The sequence below is a fragment of the Falco peregrinus genome, chromosome 11, assembly GCF_023634155.1.
Source record: "Falco peregrinus isolate bFalPer1 chromosome 11, bFalPer1.pri, whole genome shotgun sequence".
NCBI classification, from domain to species: domain Eukaryota; kingdom Metazoa; phylum Chordata; class Aves; order Falconiformes; family Falconidae; genus Falco; species Falco peregrinus.
The window spans coordinates 14,295,193-14,316,601 of NC_073731.1; the positions used below are offsets into that span (position 1 = coordinate 14,295,193).

The window sequence follows — 21,409 nt, forward strand, 5'->3', positions numbered from 1 at the left end:
TTCAGCAAAATGTCTTGGAAAAACTAAGAGAGCACCTTTTCAAATTACAGTTTGGAAACAGAATTGCCACACTATGCGTGTAGTGAAATAATATATAAAACACAAGTACTGACCAGCAACAAAATCTCCAAATCCTATGGTAGTGATAGTGATGAACGAGAAATAGAGGCCTTCAATGTAATCCCATCCTTCAGTCACCATAAAAACAAAGGGAGGAATAACCAGATGGACCAAGACACCCCAAACAATGAAAATAGCTGTGCATGTTATTTGTGCTTTCCTCTGTAAAGGAAAAAAGGAAAAAAAAAAAGTCAGGAAAAGATCTCCAAATTTTCTTTTCCCACCCATGACACGAAGCACCATCTGACAGTATCAGACATTTCATAGTTTTGTGCTAACAGTTTACCAACCATAACTAAAAGTCACTGACTTAAATAAACACACACCTTTTTCTTTATGCAAAACTCACTATTTTTACATCTACTTGCTCAAACAAGATTATTTCCTCATAGTTTTCTTTCACATTCTTAAAAAGTTTAAGGAGTTCCTGATACTTTATAAATAATGATATAAATAGGATGCAGACATAGCACTCTAGTCTAAAAAGCAGTCAGCACCTCTGATTTTCCTTTTATTGGAGTGGAGAGGATCAGAAGTGTTTAAGATGCTTCTTTCCTATTTATGTTTCCAACCTTTTGCTACTCACGCAAGCTCTGCCCGAAGTTGCACACACACATGCATTTCACCATCATTTTCTGTACTTTCTTCTCAGGTGTTGAACCAAGAAAGTTCTTGCTCTGTTTCTGACCCCAGGACCTAAACCAGTCCCGCTGTCCTCCAGCTCCAGGCACTATGGCCCTGCATTGCCTCCCATCTCTGTGCAGAGTTAGAACTGAGACAGAACTCATTCAAGGGGGGGACAACTGACCACCACCAAAAACCCAACAAAAAGCCACAAACAAAACCACCACAAGTCAGTAACTCAGAACAAAACATTACTTTCCAGTTGGTTCACTGCACAGCAGGAAGTACTCATGCTAGCGTAGAAGCAGGTTGGAACAAAGCAGGACAGCTTATTCCTGTGCCAGGGGAGCTTGCACAGAATGTCTGTGAAATGCAGCCTCACCTACATTTGTCCTACAGGTTTCTAATGTAAGGAGATACATGTCTCCTTAGAAGCTGCAAGATCTATATTTACAATCAAAAGTTTCTACAAGATCTCATTTTGCTAAAACTTCTTGCAAAACAAACTTATCAGGCTGAATCCCCCTTTACAGTTATTTCTATGCAATGCCATTTGTGAAATCATATTTGCACAAATTTTCATTTACTACAAGATTAGCAGGGACGCTTAATTCATGCATCAAAAATACACAGCACAAGGGTAAACAAGCAAGGGCCTTACCAGGCTTACTCCTCTTTTCGTCAGAAACTGGCCCAGCCTCTTGGCACGTCCTCCAAAGAACTTCCCCAGAGCACTGATCCATGTCAAGCAGAGAGGAACTCCAAAGAGCCCATAAAATATGCAGAAGAGACGCCCAGAGGGTGTCTTTGGAGAAACATTTCCGTAACCTAAAAGAGATAAGTATGCGCACAGTTGGCTCTTGCTGCAGAGAATTCAAGGCAATTCTACCTATGCACAGAACGTTGTGTGGGCTTCTCCTGTATCACATGCTTCTTGCTTCACCATCTATAAGGACTTTAGCCTACCCCAGCTGCTGATCTTCTGAATCTGGATGATTCCAGTTCTACTATAGCAAACACGTATTCCATTAATGCAAGTGAGAGGATTTCTACATTTTAAGGGCTGCCTAGATTTTGTGCATCTTTTTCTTGACGTGATGAGATAAATATGAAATAAAGCCCATCTCAAAACTTCTGATGATTCCCCAGGCTTAAGCAGCAACTGTTAACAATGTGACTGATTCCACTTTATAGAAAAAAAGCTCAAAATTCATCCTGAAGCTAGCTTCCACATGAAAGATTCACTACACACATTTAACTTGGGACCTGGTACCTTTCCAGAGTAAGAGGTTTGTGAGTTAAGTGCAAGGTGACTTGTGACATAGCAAGGTATTTAAACTGAGTTTAGTTCTTTGCTGGTCACAGAACCCAACAGGGCATTACAAACTCAGGCTCCAAAATCAGCATCCTATATTCTGCCACAGCTTTCTTATTTCGGTGTATTCCCAACTTCAACATTTTGTGTTGTGAGTTATATTATAAGCTGGGTATTGCGAGTTTCAAACAATAAAGAAAAACACAGTACTGCATTTGGTTTCACAGCAAGACTTTCATTTCTGTACATGTCCAGCCTTCTCTGGTTATTTTGCATTCCTGTTTTTTTGCACTGTAGTTGTAGCAAGGGTGTAGCAATACCATGTAGCAAAGATTTTTCTGTAAAAGCAGAAGGCAGATGTTGTTGAGCTCTGGAAATTTATATATCAAAGGAAGAAGTAGTCTTTCAGTTTCACAAGCACAAATCAGGAGTGAGATTTAGAAGACAGCAGTTGTTCTACTTTGCCTTCTTTAAGAGATAAGATTGTTCTGCAAGCCAGAAACACTGATAATTCAATAGCTTAAGAGGATGCACATGAGTAACAGGACAGCTATACAAAACCCTCATACGCACATGCTTTAAATACTAGTTTAATAGAATGCTTTGTAACACTTTTGTTTCAGGATTTTTATGATTTGGAAATTTAAGTGCACGAATTAATGGAACTGGAATGGCAACAGTCATCCCCGCAAGCACTTTGAATCCATTACATATTGGAAAGACACACATTTCTCTTCTGTATACCCATGGAGAGAGTCCCAAAAAGCTGAGTTTTTTCCTCAATGAACCTGCAGTTGAACACATACACTAGGCAACTCCAGCCATGGGGCCTTCATTCAGTGGCCAGCTTGACACATAGATGGAAGAGTACAAACATACTGGAGCATACACAGAACTACAGTTAAGGAAGTTGACATAATATACACTTACCAATTGTAGTGATCACAGTAGCAGCAAAGATCACAGCATTAGGCCAATTCCAGTTGTTGAAAGTATTGTTCCCAGTGATGGCAACCCCCTGTCCAGCAGCATTTGACACAACCTGTAAGAAAACAGTTTTCAGTCATTCTTGGAAAACCTGGCAGCCTGAAAAAGAAATGGGTCTGTCCCTGTCAGGTTCTGCCCCTTTGTTCATACTTTCAAAATGACAACTCAAGTTTTTTGTGAAGGCTAGCCTAGTATAGTTACTAACTATAGTTACTAACTATTTTATGAAATATTAAATACTTGCTTCACCTAAGAAAAAGTAGTGCAGGTGCTCTGACATTTAAATAGGGAAGGGGGTTAATTAGATAAGCTTTTACTTATTTACCAGTTTAAGCAAAATGGATCTCTTCCAGAGACTAAACACACTCCTCCAGACTGAACTAGCATTTAACGTCCAGTGCAGTTCTTGAATTTGGTTTAGAAGGGACATCTTCAGCACTACTATCCATTTCAAAACAGTTACATGTCCCATTGACTTGGGTATGAGGATGTCACAGAATCCTTGGCAAAGCTACTGTGATTAATGTTAATTGCTGCCCCTGGCAAAGCCAAACCATCTACAAGCCAATGTAAAACTGTACTTTTCAGCAAAGACAGACAAATTAACACTTTTCTGAAGTATTTCATGCCACAGGACTCCAATAATTGTCCTTGGATCAGGCCCCTTTCTTATTCCATCTTTGAATCTAGTATGCCATGATGAATGCAAAGCACTTGTTTACAGTATTTCAGGGAAGCACATGTAGTTACTGGCATTTCCACAGAATCACAAGTCAATTTCTTAACATCTGCTCAGGTACTCAAGAATTCTTAACCATCTTCACCTTCTGCAGAAAGCAACTTGAAAGACCCAGCCTCCCCTGCCCTTCCAAAACTAGACTGCAGAAAATGCATCAATAAAAAAAACCCTAATAACTATTCAGCGCAGAAAGTCAAAGTTTCAAATCAAAATCATGCATATTGCCAATTCTGACATGTATTTCTACCTATCCAAAGTAAAAAAGAAAAAAGATTTATCATATTATCTCCTAGAAATCCCTAGTTATTTAAATCTTTGCTCTGTCACATCATGATGCAGTTAAAGCCTTGTCAGGTTACTCTGCTTTTTTTTCCTTCAGTGTAAACGAAGGTTGTATGAACAAAACTCTGAGGCTACATCCATATACAGGAGAGGTGAAGTTGATGCATAACATTATAGCACTTGCTGTGTTTCTCTCTCAGTAAGTGTTGAGCCCAAAACTATCTTGAGCTAAATACCTAAACTTGGAGGCAGTGTGTGTATATATATATATATATATAAAATATTTTTTTTACATAAACATGACAGGTGAGGTTTATCTTAAACTGGTAAGAACTTATAGAAGTACCAACAACCAGCTCTTCCTTCCCTCATCACCCCTTCCTTCCTTCCTACTCGATTAAGGTCTGATCTTGGACCCAGCAGAGACTCAACACAAAGTTCAATCGCTACTGAAAACATACACAAGTTAACACAGGTTTTAATTATTCTTGAAACTTATTACATATCACCACCCTCCTACTGTAATAAAAATGCCCTCAAAGTGAATGTATTGTGCATATACGAGATGCAAACAATTTAATTAAAAAAGCACTTTCAACACACAAGCTATTATAGTAGATAAAAGGAGAAGCATTGAAAGTGAATGAAGGTACAGAACTAGATTTTTCCCCTGGTAGATGCAATATGTGTGCAAAACTGCATGCAGTGTCTTTCCATAGCCTACAGGCTCTGGGTAGAAAAGCAGAGAGTTCTCACTAAGACAGTCATTTGACATAAGAAAGTAGCATTGAAATGAGGAGTAGCCCTAAAACAGGCAGGTCGAGAGCGGGCAAGTAAACATGTAATGCCATCCTCTTCCAAAAAAAACCCGCAAAACCTGACCAACCAAACAAAAAAATACCTTTGAGGCAGCTACAATGGATCACAAGAGCTCATCTGAGTAGGGACCAATCAAAGTAACTTGGTTCATTTCTGCTATGGTCTGCAGATGAACTTACTAAAAGTTCCAAAGCACATCCAAAGTACCCGATAGGTACGTTCTGTGATCTATTGTCCCCAAGAAGATGCTGGACTTCCTCCACTGCTCAGCAACACTGCACAAAATGTCATATCAAACACCAGTTCTACAGCCATTTTCTATGCTATAAGCGCACTTGGATATTCTTTTTTTATTGTTATTTCCTCACAGAGCAACTGATCTCATGAGAGGCGCTGAAGTATCTGTTTCCATTGTCACTGGGCCATTATCTCATCTCGTTACTCCACCTTCAGCCTGAGCTAACAAGCTCAGGTTCACAGTTCTGCTAAGATCTGCCTGCATTTGAGGTCTGGAGGTGTGAAGGGGGCCCAGACCCAAGGGGAAGAAGCTGCTGAGCTGAGTAGTACACAGCTGCCCTTCACACCCAGGCAACTAACAGTTTGGGGGACATGGCCAGCTCTGCATTGTACACGAACACCTTACACAGGGAATCACACTCTCCAGCCAAAGCTGCCACCCTTGTCCTGTCCCTATTTGCACACAGCTATCTGCTATTAACACACAACTATCTACAATTTACAGTCTAGTCTTTTAAGTTACTTTATGCCTGCAATAAGCCTGAATGCGCTATATGCATCCCAGCTGCAGGAACGAAGATGATCACAAAACATGCTTAGATAGCTTTGGTGCAGTGGGAAATATGTAGCTGCTTTCCAAGCAGCATAACTTTTGCCCATACTGAAATAATTAAATATTTTGGCTTCAACAAACAATGTGAGTGGACACTATACAACTGAACAGCAAATATGGTTTTGGTTTTTTCCTTCTTTTTCTTTATTTTTTCTTGGTAAATCTGTTAGGTGATGTCAGAGATGCTTTTATTTTCATATGCTAGCATACAGAATGTCCCAAGTTGCCTGTGCTGTATTTCTTAAATCACAGAAAATTTGCTCTAAAAAGTCTTTGGATGGGAAAATAGGGGTCAAGGAAGGAGAGGAAGAAGGTAGATGGTGCAAGAGTTCTTAATATCTTGAAAGACGTCATTTAGAAAACACTTTTTCAAGTATGCCCAAATTCAAAAGCTGACAATAGTTAACTCATCTGGATTTACACATCACCTTAGACCCCATCTCATGAGTTTCTACCGATGAAGGCAGTTAAACGACTTTTGCCTCAGAGGAATCCAACCCCTTGTTCTCCCTCACTCCCCATCACTCCAACTCTGCACTTTGGCAAAGAGAAAAGGGAAAGAAGATCTGGAGTCCCTGAAGCTATTGCTAAACGTAAAGAAACTTGCAATTGCAGAGGGAGATTTAAGACACACATAAAACTAGTTACATCTTCTGATGACATTATCAAGCGGACAATTTGTTCCATTTGCAGGTGCTTCCCCACCAACAGACCCACCCCCCACTACTCCAATACACCCTTGTGTTTCCTGGGCTTGGTGACATTTTTATTAACCCTCTGATGACCAGGTTCTCTCAAGATTTACCAGATTTTTGTTAAACCTCCTCTATCTTGTGCAAAGGAGATGAGTTTCTCTCTGATGCTTTGGGTATATCCCACTTGCATCCCCTCTGCATGAGTAACACTAGGGCTGAAAAGTTCTCAAAACACAGCTGAAAACAGCAAGGAGAACCTTGACCCATAGAGGTATTATGGACACATTCCCACCTCTATTCTACTTCTCCATTTCCTGCTGGGGGCAAGCCAAGAACAGCAGCAAGGTTTTCCCAAACTGGGAAGCTACGTGTATTTATTAACATTATTTTTTTTCCCTACTGGCCTGTCAAGCTTTGCTAGGGCACGTCTCTATGGTGATTTAAAAGCTTGCAATAGTCAGCAGACCCATCTTGGCTGTCCTTGTCTTTCTTTGTATTAGCAGGAGGGAAGGTGAAGTTTGACCAACACCACTGCAAGGTAAAATGGTTCACAACAAAATGACATTTAGTACCAGTAGAAGTAATACAAGGATACAAAACTAGGAGAACAAGCACAATAGAGATTGCCTCCAAGTGAGCTTTGTCATAACTAGGTATGTGGAATATGCCATTTTATTTTAGCTTCTTGGCTTTCAGAAGAAGGAAAAATGGGACAGAATTATCACCTTCTGCCTCTGGCATGAACAAGTGCACAAGGCTTTGTTTTCTTCCTAAGAAAAAATATTATTTTACACACTCCTTTTAGGTATTTATATACACTGATGAGATCCCCCCGAGCCTTTTATTCTCCAGGCTGAACAGTCTCTGCTCCCTCAGCCTTTCCTCTGGAGCACTCTTCAGTCCCTTGATCACCTTGATGACTCTGCTGGACTCTCTCCAGCACATCCCATATCTCTCTTATATCGGGGAGCCCAGAATCCGACACAGCACTCCAGGTGTGGCCCCACCAGTACAAAGTAGAGGGGAAAGACCACCTCCCTTGACCTGCTGGCAATGCTTTGCCTAAAGCAGCCCAGGATACGTTTAGCCACCTTTGCTGCAAGGGCACAATTGTTGGCTCATGTTCAAGTTGATGTCCACCAGGACTCCAGGTCCTTTTCTACAAAGCTGCTTTCCAGCTGCGTGGCCCCTAGCACATACAGGTACATGGATCCACATGTGGTTAGTGATTTTATTCCAAGAGTTAAGGACTGCAGGAAAGTTGTGATACAGGTTTTGCATATCAAGTAGGAATAATTTCCTATTTGGCATGAAATCCTAGACACTTTAACAAGGATTAATTGGGTCTGATAACAATGAGCAATAGGGAAAAAAAAAGGATTTCTGGGGTACAAATGGCCAGATAGAGAGACAGGCTAGAAGAAAGACACAGACAATAAACAGGCTATATAAACTACAGCAACAAATCCTGCCCTGCAGGCACCCAATTGCATACAAGAACAGCCAGATATTGATCAGTGCCAGGTCTCCTTTGAAGAGGCTGAAGCCTCCCTTGTTATTCAAACCATTCCCTGGAGATCTGACAAGTCTAATGGTAGTTTTAAGCTTCTTCCAGTGGTATGAACAATTCACTTTTGCAAATGTTAAGTGTTTCTCCATAAGAAAGGAGATGTAATTGAACTACTAAGCCTGAAATCAGAACCAGTGGCTTTCATTCTACTCTCGAGAGTATTACCGTGTACATACAGGACAATCACAGCTGGCTGTTGCATCCATAAGCAGTCCATTCAGGACTCCTAGGCTTTGTCCCCACTTCTGACACTGAAGGAACATGAGGTATTTTTTGCTTCTTTCTCAAGGTCTTTTATGAAGGATGTAAAGGTTTAATGCACAGAAAACTACTGAGAATTACAAACGTACCAAGTACTGTAGGGACCTTCCTACAAAGAATAAAACTTCAACAGCAATCTCTTTACACATCCAAATCTTTTATACAATTTGGAGAAACCAGAAAACTGTGCAGTAGTTATCTAATCACAGGTACATACAATACTGACAATTTAGCCATCATAATAAAATTGGCCAGAGTAATAAGGTTTAAATTTATAATATCAGATGGAACTCTATACTGCTGTTCATCTTTAAGCAGATTTTAATTTTAATCAAATTCCAGCAGCAGAGCAAAATAAATAGCTGAAGTGGTAAAAGAAGCTGTATGGACTCTTTCCATGGCTTTTAATTTCAAGAAAAGGCTTAAAGTAACTCCTAAGTTACTTTAAAAAATAATTAAATAAAATCCATGCCATGCAAATTGCACACCCCTCTACCTGTCCCTCCTGGTTTCTGCAGTTACCTAGGTTTTCTGGCTTCAGCTATGAAGTTACAGGAGCAGTCAGTTGTTCATAATGATCAGATTTTCAAATGTAATCAAAACATAATTAATTGTTAGTGCTTATCTTTCCAATAAAAAGAAACTGAATCGGGTTTTAAGACTCCCAGATCAGTTATACATTCCAAAGTTCTGCTAACCTAGGTACTATTGTCTCAGGATTACATGTAAATAAAGAGAAAAGAAACCCGCTCAGTATCTCTTTTGAAAGAAAAAAGGTCTGTGGGTGGTCACAGCTAGACTGACAGAACAACTTCCTCAGACTCATCATGCAGACAGGCAACACAGTGGCCACGGCCAGAAATCTCCTGCCCTGTTGGTTGGCATATTGCACTTTTACATCTGCTTGCACATTAAAAGCAGCAGAAGCTATTTCACAGGCACAGTCTGAATATGTAAGTACTTTATAGCTATATCAAAAGTAGTAGATTCAGTCAAACTAGGAATACATTAATCTTGGATGACAGCTGTCACAGCTCATCTATTGAATATGTTTGTGTGTTTCGTTGTTAAGCAATAAATATATATTGAATATACTAATAAATGCCATAATCTATTGCTTTACGTTATTGTAGTTGGAGAAAGAGAAAAGAAAGAAAGAAAAAGAGAGAGAGATTCAAAGCCAACTGCCTTCCACCCACAGCCCTGATGTGTCCTGACTGAATGGAGGATACTGCCCTTCAAAGAAAATATTTTCGTCACTAGCGTATCTTGGCAGCTTGTGGTTTGGGTAAGGAAAGCGAAAGAGAAGCCAAACTGTGCAACTGATGGTTTTACCAATGAGTAAGAAACTTTTTTCCCCCAAATTACTTTTCATGTCTAGATATACGAGGTGTATACATGTAATGATTTATTAAAATTTTCTGTTTGAGTTCTCCAAAACCTTCATATTAACCTATACATTGCTGAGACTAAGATGTTTCACCTCTCTTCCCAGTCTCCTTCTGCTTCCAAAGACAGCTGCACCACTGCTAAGAATATCTTGCTATGCCACGATGCTCACTTTGGTAACCAGAGACACAATGTGGCAGAGCTGCAGAAAGATGACAGAATACACAGAAGGTTAAATGATTTCATTCAGGCAGCAGAAAGAGCAGCTATTCTAATGTCATCTTTAGGAGGGCTGCTATACACATGTCTGTGCACAGAGAAATCTAAGCTCATGGCTTCTCGGAGAGAAAAAAGCCCCAAAAGAAATCCTTTTATTAGAATACAAAAAAACCAGCCTAGAATTCAAAACAGTGGCACCCCATTTGGACATGCATATTTCTGGCAGCCACTTGGCACCTGGCACATTTAGTATGCAATTGGCTCAAGGCAAGAATTCTCAGGAAGGATGGTAGTAACTACCTCTCCAGAGCAGCTCGAAGTCACCAGAAAAGCATATGCTTGTGGTTCCTGCCATCCTTTTTTTCACCTCCATCTCCAGCGTAATGACAGGCTTATCCTGATTGCTCACTTGACTCAAGAGTTCCCAGCTGACTGAAACATGCTGGCATATGACCAGGGCCAGTGCACAGGGCCAAACGAACAAGCCTTTCAGGCTGCCTTAGCCACTTGACAGTCTCTGCAGGCCTACGCTAACCAGCGGGACTTAGGATAGCTGACCTTTCATTTCCCTCCCAGCATTATCTGTGTTTGCAATACGAATTTCATGTTTGTCAGGACAAGAACCATGCCAGATGTAAAAAGAAGTCTTTCAGCCGAGTCCTGGATTTCCTACTTCACTTCTGTGGGGAATGGTTTGCGACCTTTTTTGTAGAAAGAAAAATAAGACAAGTGAACCACATTGTCTCGGTCTAACAGGCAACACCCTTGTGTCTTGCTAACCTGTGAAAGTTTTACTGTCCTTTACTGACCTATGCAGAGGGTTGAGTTGGAAGGTGGTTGGGGCAAGAGGTGCAGGATATGAGTCAGCAGCACCTGCATTAGAGAAGGATGGTGGGATTTAGTAAAGTCCGCATTTATTAAAGAGGATGTCAGTTGACTACATGAGTCCGATTCTGGATCAACTGAGCATATAGGAGTGAATCTGCAGTTAATTCAACTGCTGTGCACAGCATTTCTTCCCAGCCAGCCTTATACTAAGAGTAGCTAGGTTCTCCAAGACTTTCACTAATCCTAGAACTTGTATAGTCTATTTTAACTAACATAAAATCCGAGGCAGAAATAGCTTGTTTCCAAGACCACAATGGGGTTATATCCAGTGGCCACCTACCACAAGGCCAAAGTTGAAACTGAGGCAAAAAATAGGAAGTGGTCATTGAGGCAATAATGTTAATTTTCACTTCTAAAAGAATAAAAACCCCACAAGCCTCATGCTTGGTGTTGACTGTTGTAAATAATAAACCTAACCAAAAGTATACATGAACATTACCTGAAAAGCTAGAGATATCAATATGTGTATGCAGGTTTCCTTCCCCCTTACCTATGAATTGAACTGGGACAAAAATCAAACCCTGGAAAGCAAGCGTTAATCCCAGTGTTTACATTCCTACATAGATCAAATACATATCACATGGGAATTTTTCCACCTTGCTGTCATGATCAACCATTTTATAAAGTGCATTGTAAGGGTTATTGCAAGTAAAAACATATTTTGCATTTTCAATCAACATTTTAGTCTTAAAATATAGTTCCTATCAAAGCACAAACTTTTGAAAATTCCCACTTGGGAAAAAAAATCTTGGCAAAATATGGGTTTACATACTTTAGGGGAGGGTTTTCTTTCCAACAACAGCAAGATTTAATCCAGAATGAGATGGTATTTTCACACTCCTACCGATACAGCTGACAGAATGTTATCTTGTCAGTTTTCCACAGTCTTCAGAGAAAGGACAAGCTTTAAGTTCTCCTAAACAATTCCTTTTAACTGCTTCAACATGTCAGTGGGCTTTTTTGGTTTTTTTTTTGTTGTGCAGTGGTTGTTTTTTTTCTTAATAAGGCAATTACAAAAAACTTATTTAAATTTGCTAAAAGTGACTTTAAATGATCTACCAGTACCTTAGCATACAAAATAGAAAAGTATATGTATAGGTCACATGCACTGTAGATACCACATTTTATCCAAAAGGTTATAGAACAAGTCTGAACTTGCTCTGCAGAGAAAGGTTAGCTAAACTTGTTGATTCTTCATTTACCCAAGCAACTTCTCAGTGTTTCATTCTATTCACGCAACAGTGCTTCTCAATGCATAAATGAACTAAAGAGCCAAGACACTCTATTGCTTTCCCTTCATTACACTTAACTTTGGTCTGTCAGCAACTTGGACCTCCATCTAAGCATACCTTTTCTTACCTAATAGAGCCTCCAGCACATGCCACTTATACAGAGCTGTCCCTACATCTAAGCCTGATATATAAAGAATGCACGTAAATACATGCCTGGTTTTCACTTTGCATAGTTTTGTTATGTAACAGGACAGCAAACCAGACATCGTTTGTGTCTGTTAATTTAGCACACCCAGAGGGCTTTTTACACACATTGTGGTCTTGATTTCTTCATTAGGCCATATTGTCACAATTTTTAATTGATTTTTTTAATTATTATTTTTTTTAGTATTGGCAAAACTTCTGTTCCTAGAATTCATTTTCCTAGCACTTTTGCTTTTAAAGCAGCCTTGCTAGTTTTGTTAGCTGGTAAAAGCACAGAGTGGGATACATTGTCTTGTACTGGACTTTGAAGCCAGATTCTAATGAAAGTAATTAAATACATGCTATGAAGAAAGCCACGGATTAGAGCTGCAGATTCGTTTGCATTTACTGATTAGCCAGGGAAGTAGAACAGGCTGTTTAGTTAAAATACCTGAAGATCACAGCACTAAACACTGTCAGGCATACAAGATACTACCAAACACAGAAGTGGTCTTCAGCAGAAGGAAAACGCCGTCGACCAAATAACTGTGTAACTCTGCTGTAAAGAAAACCTGTGTGTGTCCTTCAAAGAACATGACTGAGCTTGAAGAGAGACTAGAAAGCATTCATATCTTAACCCTACACACATACTTTTATGCTGGAAAATATTCCCTATTTAGTGTAGCTCTGAGGAAGCTTCATCTGAGGTTTATTTAGGTGCTCAGAACTGAGGAAGAGCACAGAAATATCCCAAAGCAAGCTGCAACAGCTCATCAACAGTGAGCTCTAAGATACCTCTGTGCAAGAGACAATTTGTTGGATAAACCAATGAATTCACACCTTAACGTATATCACATTAGGTGTTCTTTTTAAAATTCACACTACCAAATCGCAGAATAACCTGTATATACAAAGAGGATTTAAATAAGAGCATCCTTGCTATATGTTAATGTACTACTGCATACAGATTCCAGGACTTCAGAAAATGTTGTGATTCAAAAGCACTTCCATTTGGATGCAGTGCCATTATAAATAAAACTGAAGAGATAATACCATCACAGGTCCCTACCTTTATTAAGTTACTGGCCTAAAAATCCATCCTAACCCCGCAGAAGGGACATTCTATCTATTCTGCTAAGTGGAAAGGAGTTTCTCCGCCTCTTCTCCCAAGCACTGATGACAGCACGTTTTTCCCTGCTCTGCCATCATTATTTTAACACATCACCAATTATGCATGTTAATGCAGGGAGCTCATCAGTGGACTGAGTCTCAAAAAGAACAAAGTGAAAATCTAAAGAAGTCTGGGCATTTCAGTTTTTCTCTCCTGGGTTTTGCTTTATCATTTTGCAAGTGCAATGTGAGTGTGGGAACAATATTAAAATGATAAATTTGTAACAGGGACCAAGCATAAAGCTTTCTTAATCCATAACTGCTGACACTGACAATCCAGTGAAGAGAGGAAATAGCTTGTTTAACCTGCAAACAGCATTCTCCCTGAAGACAGTACTACAGGCACAAGCATCTCTTCTTGCCACTGTGTTCTTTTAAAGAACGAGGGTAGAGAATGCACAATTGTCACAAATAGGAACACTTGTTATTTCAGTCTTTTTTGTCCATTTGTTTTCTTGTTTTTCAATTACAGTTTAACCAGACTAAGTGATCCTTTAGAAAGGCAATCTGTTAATTAACCCATATTGGGCAGAACAAATCATGCTCTTCAAGCACAATCTTAGTTTATTAACCAGGAATAGCTCTAATCAGTCAGAGACAAAAAGGGGAATGAGGGTTTTTACATGCAGAATTAGAAGATACATGCTATGCCCTGGTTTTAGCTTGTTATCTGCAGCCCATGCAATAAATATTGAATTTAGAGGAGATGTTAAGAACCATCTTTGTACTTACTTGAACCTGAAAGACTCATAAAAATTTAATTGTGGCTAATATTTATGAGTCTGGAGCCCTCAGGACACAGTCCAGTGGAAACAATTTGTGAGTCTACAGTCAAATTACTTCCACATTATTCTTTGGAAATAGAAAAGGTAAATAATTGTGCCAGCTATTCCCTGCTTGGAAAGATGATCAGAATTAGTCAAAGCATGAGCAGGATGAAACAGGATTCAGAAGTGAGAATAAGTATCTTGGGCACTTCTGTAGTGCTAACATTAGATATATTGAATATTCTTCTCTCCTCCTTTCCCCTGCTTCCCCCTCTCCCCAGTTAAAGCCAGACGTTCATGTTCTGACTATTTTAGTAGTTCATATAGATGTAAATGCTGACCACTGTAATGAATTCTACTCTAGCTACAGCAAATCTTCAGGGCTGCTTCTACTTGCAGAAACAGAGCCTTAGTATTGCTATAATTGAGCAGGTTACCTGCTCAATTGGCACCGGTAACTAGCACCATCACCTCTTCATTCCCACCAGGGTGAACACAAACTTCACAAAATGTATTGGTATTTTTGAGGTTTACATGGAAAGTTACAGCTGAGTAATAAACCTAATCGAGAGAGCTTGCCTGAGGACATGATGCTTCCCAAGATGCAAGTACACTCTTTTTTGGGTTTTTTGTTTGTTTGGTTTGGTTTTGGGTTTTGGTTTTTTGGTGTTTGGTTTTTTTTTTTAAATTTGCTTTTTATTGGTTTTTTTTGTTGTTTTGTTTGGTGGCAGGAGGGGGTTTGGGTTTTTTTTTTGGTTGGGTGGGTGGTTTTGGGTGGGGTTTTTTTTGTCCCTTGGCATGGAGAACAATGGCTGAGGGTTTAAAAGTTAAGGGAAAATATCCTGGGAAGTAATCAACATTGACAGGACAAGAGAATTACCTCCTGAGAGACAAACAAGTGGGAAGGGAACAAATATACCACTTAACCCTCCTAGCTTCCCAACTTCTGTATTATCTGAAAATTAATAGAAAAACAGTAGTTCCAGGGAAGGGTCTTGATTTAACAACAGACAATGCCTGTCTGTAAAAATGAACCACTGTAAACCCATGTGATTTACCTGAATTATATACTTCCACAAGAAATAACAGGCTAGCAAAATACAGCTTAATATTTATCTAGTTTTCATAATTTCCTCCTTCAGCCTATGCTATGAACTGAATCTCTCCTTCAATTAGCCTGAAGTTAAGAGGAGAGTTCCAGAACTTCTGTATCTTGGAAGCGGACCTTCTTGCCCTTGAAAGCAATATAGGTTTTGTCATCAATATTATTTAGAAAAGATAAGGTCTTGTACAGGTAGCACATGGTTAGTGATAAGCCCTAGCAGTGCTGTGAGCTTTAGAACAGCAATCAGTGGGCACACTGGCTGTATCTTGTAGAGCAATTTACTGGCATCACTTCAATTAGCAAGGACGGCACCAGGCTTTTCATTCATATTACCTATGTACTTGGGCACCCTGTAAATCTTGTGATATTACAGACCTTGACATGCCTTCAACATATAAACACCTTTTTCAAACATGTATTGCTTAGCTGATTTGAGAGGCCTGCAAACAGTCCTGGCCAATTGTACACTAAATCATTACTGCTGTAGTTGCAAGGATAACATATCTTAATGAAGAACCATGTTTCAAAAACTGGGTGGTTTTAAAGTTAGCTTTAAGATGTCCTAGACACCCACTGCAATTTATTCTGCCTCTCCTTTCCTACCCTCTTGACATAGAAGTGGTATTATACACTACAGCAGTAATGGAAGGGGAATATATTTTTTCCATTACGTCTGATCAGTCCAGTCATACAGTTTAGGCATCTCAACAACAGAAGCACATTAATGAAAAGGAAAGGAGAACTTCAAGGAACAGCTATATGCTTGGAATCCCTTTCCTGACATCTTGCTGTCATTCTGCAAAGCACTGGTGAAACTCAGCTGGCACGTTTTCTACAGTTTCTGCAAAAATAAAGGCTGACATGGAACAGCATTGCTTTCTTTTGTATTGCATCAGAAACTACAATGCAAGACCACAAACAAAAGCCATTTAAATCAAAACACAGTGTTGGTATAAGAACAAAACAAAAAAAAACCTGAGCATGAGTAAAATTAAACTGTAAATTAAAAAAGGTTCTTAACCTATGCAATAGTTTTTAATCAAAGCATTCAGCATGGTAGCGTAGATGAACCTCACTGTCTAAACCAAGACCCAACTTAAGTGATGGATTTAGCTTAATGTAAATATTTCTACAGTGTGGCGTTACAGGTAGTATTTTGGATCCAAAATATATATTACAATTATAATGCATTGGGGAGCATATTATTGTTCTACAGGAAAATCCCCTTACTAGAGAGGAGTTTTTCAGACAGAAGTGAGAAACCAGAAACAATTTCAGCATTTTCTGTGGCACCATCCAAAGGCATGAAGTTCTTCCTCAAGGACTGACATGATGCAGAGTAGGTGAGAGATAAATGCTGAAGAGTAAAACAGAAACAACTGTACTGATAAATAGAACACTGAAAACTTTTGCAGCACCAGCTCAATTTATATGTTTTCCTGTTAGACTTCTAACGAGAGTTTCAAAAGATCCTAAAATATGGCTCCAGCATCAAAAAATATACGTCATTTCCTTTACTGAGTACACTAGTGGTTCTACAAAGCCTACACATTGCCCTACTGATTTTATGAAGCCTTATCTTAAGGCCACATTTAAGAGAAGTACAAGTCAACATTAGTGATTTTGTAATGATAATCTGCAGTCGTTACTTGTACAAAGTGCTGTTCTACTAAAGGTTTACAGATGGCTGTTAAGTCTACAGATACAGACATAATACAAAAGTAATTTTCTTCAAATTAAGCAAATTTTGCATGAAAATATTACAGCTGATAATAGAAACTAATCAAGGGTTGCAGCAGAAACACTACACAGCTTGGGGTGGGGCGGGAAGCCACAAAGAAGGGTAGGGCCTTTGTTCTTTCATTTTGTAAAAAGCTAAGCAGGAGTTACATTTACCCTCGCACCTTTCCATCATGAACTTCTATTTTACAAAACAGTGTTAAAAATAGGCAGTTTGAGAAATTTTCAGTCAAAACACACATTAAGCGTTTTCTAAAAAGTCCTCACATTGTGTACCTGTGTGTTTATGGAAACCTGTTGTACTCTGCCCACCTGGGCTTTGGATAATGCTTATTGATTTCACAGTCTGCAACAAGTTCTGTGTTTTGCCTTTTCCTCCATTCTCATGGAAACTCCCCATTGCTTTCCCAAACTGCCTCTACTGAAAGGAATGCCCCAAGTCTGAGGCTTCAGTTTTCAAGCAGTAAATTCAAGAATAAGGCCACAGAAGGATGTTCAGCCTGAACAAAGTTGGACCTAAGCACATGTCCCTTCTTCCTTACCAAGGCAAATTGAGACCAAGCCAGCATTGCTCACGTGACTTGACAGAAAAACTGTTGAGTAGTCAGGTCTTTGGAAATATTTATTGCTGTTTCTGTACTTTAGTGTGTAATAATGATGTGTCTACATCAGTAGTCTTCATTCTTAGAAATTAAATCAAGCATGCAATCAAGCCCCTAAGAGAAAGCACAGAACTTAAAAGCCACCGTGTGATCAGAAATCAAGTTGTAAGCTGCTACATGGTGAATTTTGAGGGGTTTTGGCAAAGTAACCATTACAGTTGAATGATTAAGTTTCCCCTTGATACCTAACTACCCTTGCTGTCCTGCTGCTAACCTTCTCTTCGTCATAATAACTAGCTAACAGCATGCTTTATTAGTGACCTCCCAGCCCAAACGTGTGAAAAAGATGACCAAGGCTAAACTAGTGTAATGCAAGAATGAATTAATTCTGCAATAAATCCCCAAGTTTTGGGATAGTTTCTATTTTAGGATGAAATGTGCAGTCAAGAGAGACACTGGTGGTATGAGCCCAATAATTTTTTTTTTGTAAAAAATCATTTGAACACATGGAGGTCTACTTCCATTCTGCAGTACAAATAGATGTTACTGTTTCCTCTGGAAAAAAAGTTCTAACTTGTAGGGATATTAACCTCTTGGAGGCATGTCAATATTTTTACAGCATGCACTGTTTAAGACTTGCTTGTGTATGATGTATAGCATGGACAGTTAATTTTCCTATAAGTCATAACTCATAGGACAAACAATGTGAGGGGTATTAATGGAAAGAGATCAACAAGGTTATTTCCTTTTTGTGGCTTTCTGCAGAGTAAAATAATGTGAAACTCATAATTCAGCAAATTAGTTAACTGGAACTATTTTGTCATTGCAAAATTGAACACTGAAGCTTACCTATCTGTGATACATAAAGATCCTGTGTTTGAATGAACTAATGCTGCTTAACTTTATTTCTCCTTTCCATTTATGCGCAATGGATGTAAACAGCAACAGTTTTGAAGAGGCAGTTGGCTTCTTTTACAGATCATTGCCACAGAATTTAACAGCTGATATGGATTTTTTCCCCTATTAATTTTAGGACTAGATTCCAGTTTAATGAACTAGCTAATAAACTATTTTGATGAAAAGCATATTCAGTGCTTTACCAGCATTCCCTTGCTCTTGTGATTAATGCAATTATAGAACCGTTTCCTTTTCACTTTCCCAAGTTCCACATAGACATGTTTTGAAGACAAATTAACTAAAGGTTACTGCTGCATGAGAACTGCAGCTGTTCTGCAGATGCTGAGTGTCCCAACTTCTTTTTGGCCTCAGATTACTCTCATTCAGAAATAAAACCTATCAGACTTCATAGCTTTCATTAATACAGCTTAAATTTGAGGGCTTCTGTGCCAATATGCTAATAACACACTTTTCCTTGATTGTTAAAAAAAAATAAAAAAAAAAGTATTTCAACTTTTACATTGCATCAGCTGAAATTAAGTAGTTGAAATAATCTATAATAGCAGATTAGGCTTCCTTCCTATCTGAATACATACATGGTGACTAATGTAGCCAACTCCCCTTTAAAAGGGCTTTGGAAAATGCTGTTGTCCCCATTTTAGAGATAAGAAAGTGGAAGCAGAAGAGTCAAGAATTTAATCAAGCCCTCACACCAGTTGGTGACCTATGTTAGGCAGGGTTAGAACCAGTGTTTACATGAGACTATTGCAACAGAGTTGGTACCTATTGCATAAGCATATGCTAACCCATGTAGCAGTTTCCAAAATAATACATTTCAGTTTAGCTGCAATTGATTTAAGTAGATTTAAATTGAACCAAAACAATCCTAGTGTCAATAAAAAGTTTACTGAGATTGATTTCCTAGATGGGGAGGGGTTGGACTGTATCTTTGAAGTGTTGCAATTTTTTTCCCCCCACTTATTCAAACAAGGCCTCAAGATCTGAGCAGCAACCCAGCAATCTATTTTATCTTTGCAGATTCTCACCCATCCATAAAATGGTATAAACTGGAATATATGGACAGAGAAGCCTTGATACTACACAAGAAAAGTAAAAGAGGAAGCCGAGTTTAAAAAGAAGCTTCCCCCCTGCCCCCCATGTTTTCAGCGTGTAAGAATAGTTCATTAGGACAAGTCAAAACACCAGTGACCCAAGCCTGACAACTCTGCTTACAGAGGCCTAAATAAGCTTTTCAACTCGGTGAATGAATTGCAGCATAAAGTAACGTTGCATGAAGCAGCACATTATGCTTTCTCCCATTTATAGCCATGCCGAAAAACATGCTTCAGATTATAACATTTCCAGAAAGTCACTTGGTTAGAACACCCTAAAAACTGCTTGGAGTTTGTTTCTTAGTAGCTAGGACCAAAATGTTATTATATAGGCTTTTGGTTTCACAAGCATTTTTTTATTTCACCCCCAAATTTCAATAAATATTAAAAGTATTGCTTCTGTGAAGCCATCACACATCTCATTTCCTATTTAACAACCTATTTTAAGAAGAAAGAATTAAAAGAACCCCAAGAAGCAAACAAAAAAACAGAGAAGGCAAGCAGGTCCTGGTAAAACAATTTCTACTTGTCTGACAGTTCACTGAACTTAGACATGCTAGAATAAAATTCTGATCTGTCCCAACAGCATCAAATCAATGAAACAAAACTGAGAGTGATCAGACTTGGGTGGAGCAAAGTACTAAGCATAACAACATTGTTAATCAAGTAGACTTTTGAACCACAGAACAGGAGCGAGTAAGAGTCATGCTGCTGGCTATTAACTCTCTGTTAACTACACTCACCTTGTTAAGCTAAAAACAACAAAAGTTTCCAGGGTCAACCAAAAACTTTACATAACCTCAACCACACTAGTCTCTCTCCCTGTATCAGTCCATCACATAGCAGGAGGAGGAGGCAAAGCAAGGCATGCTTCCAATGTCAACATGGACAGGATGCTTGGTATGAATGGTGATGGGTTTGAGGTGATGGGTTTATGTTAAGAGGAATAATAAGGGGGGAAAACCTGCCACAGACACTATATTTGCTTTGAAATTTTGGCTACTATGTATTTTGCTTTATCAAGGGCTTAACCTGAAACTTTTTTTTTTTTTTTTTTTTTTTTAATGTTACTACAAATCCCTTCAACACTATATTAGCTCAAGACTGATCTTTAAGGAGGACTGGGGAAGGAGAAGAGGCTGCTCTGGAAAAATCTTTTCAAATATAGATGCAGAGATCTGTGAGCACAGTTATGGCAGGATAGAAAGAAGCGCAATCAGTAACAGAGATAAGCACACTGGGAAAAAGTCTGATCTAGACACTCTCAGACCTGTAACAGCATAACTTGCCTAGTCTATCTTGTTTCTTCTGCTAGGTGAGTGAGCTAGACTGGCAATAGCATCAGTTTGCTGGTAAGAGCTGCCTATGCATAAGAATATTTCTTAAAACACAGTTGTGTCAGTATAGGCACAGACCCCATTTTTGCCGGAATAAGTATAACATTAAAAACCACACACACACACACAACATGTACACGGGAACACAATCTTCCGCTATTCTACTATGTTCAACACTATACCACGAAGTACACAGAAGGGGCTTTCTTCCCAAGACAGCTTCCAATCAGTAACATTGATAAAAACCAAAGCACATACTGCTTCAGTAATTCTTCAGTAATCTCTTCAGTCCCATATCACATTTAGTTCCTGGGCAAGAACCAATGCTAAACAAGTCATTGCATGTATCCTGTAGAAAGTGTTTTGAATAAGTGAAAAAGCAAGTGTAGTCAACTGAAAAATATTTCAAATTTAAGACTATCAAACCATGCACGCTTACAGATTCATAGTTTCCTGTGTATTTGCAGGTCACTCCTAAGCATGTAACACCAGACAAGTTGAAGGCA

At 39.0% G+C, this 21,409-nt stretch overlaps 1 protein-coding gene across 1 annotated transcript in view; it reads right to left on the minus strand.

The window, feature by feature from the left end:
* Nucleotides 1–21,409, minus strand: part of KCNK5 (potassium two pore domain channel subfamily K member 5) — a 36,845-nt gene that overhangs the window by 5,989 nt on the left and 9,447 nt on the right. The window contains exons 2-4 of the mRNA XM_005238668.4: nt 2,990–3,101; nt 1,406–1,572; nt 114–282 (exon numbers count right to left, since the gene is read on the minus strand). Of these exons, the coding sequence (XP_005238725.1) occupies nt 114–282; nt 1,406–1,572; nt 2,990–3,101 (448 nt within the window). The remainder of the gene's footprint in view (nt 1–113; nt 283–1,405; nt 1,573–2,989; nt 3,102–21,409) is intronic.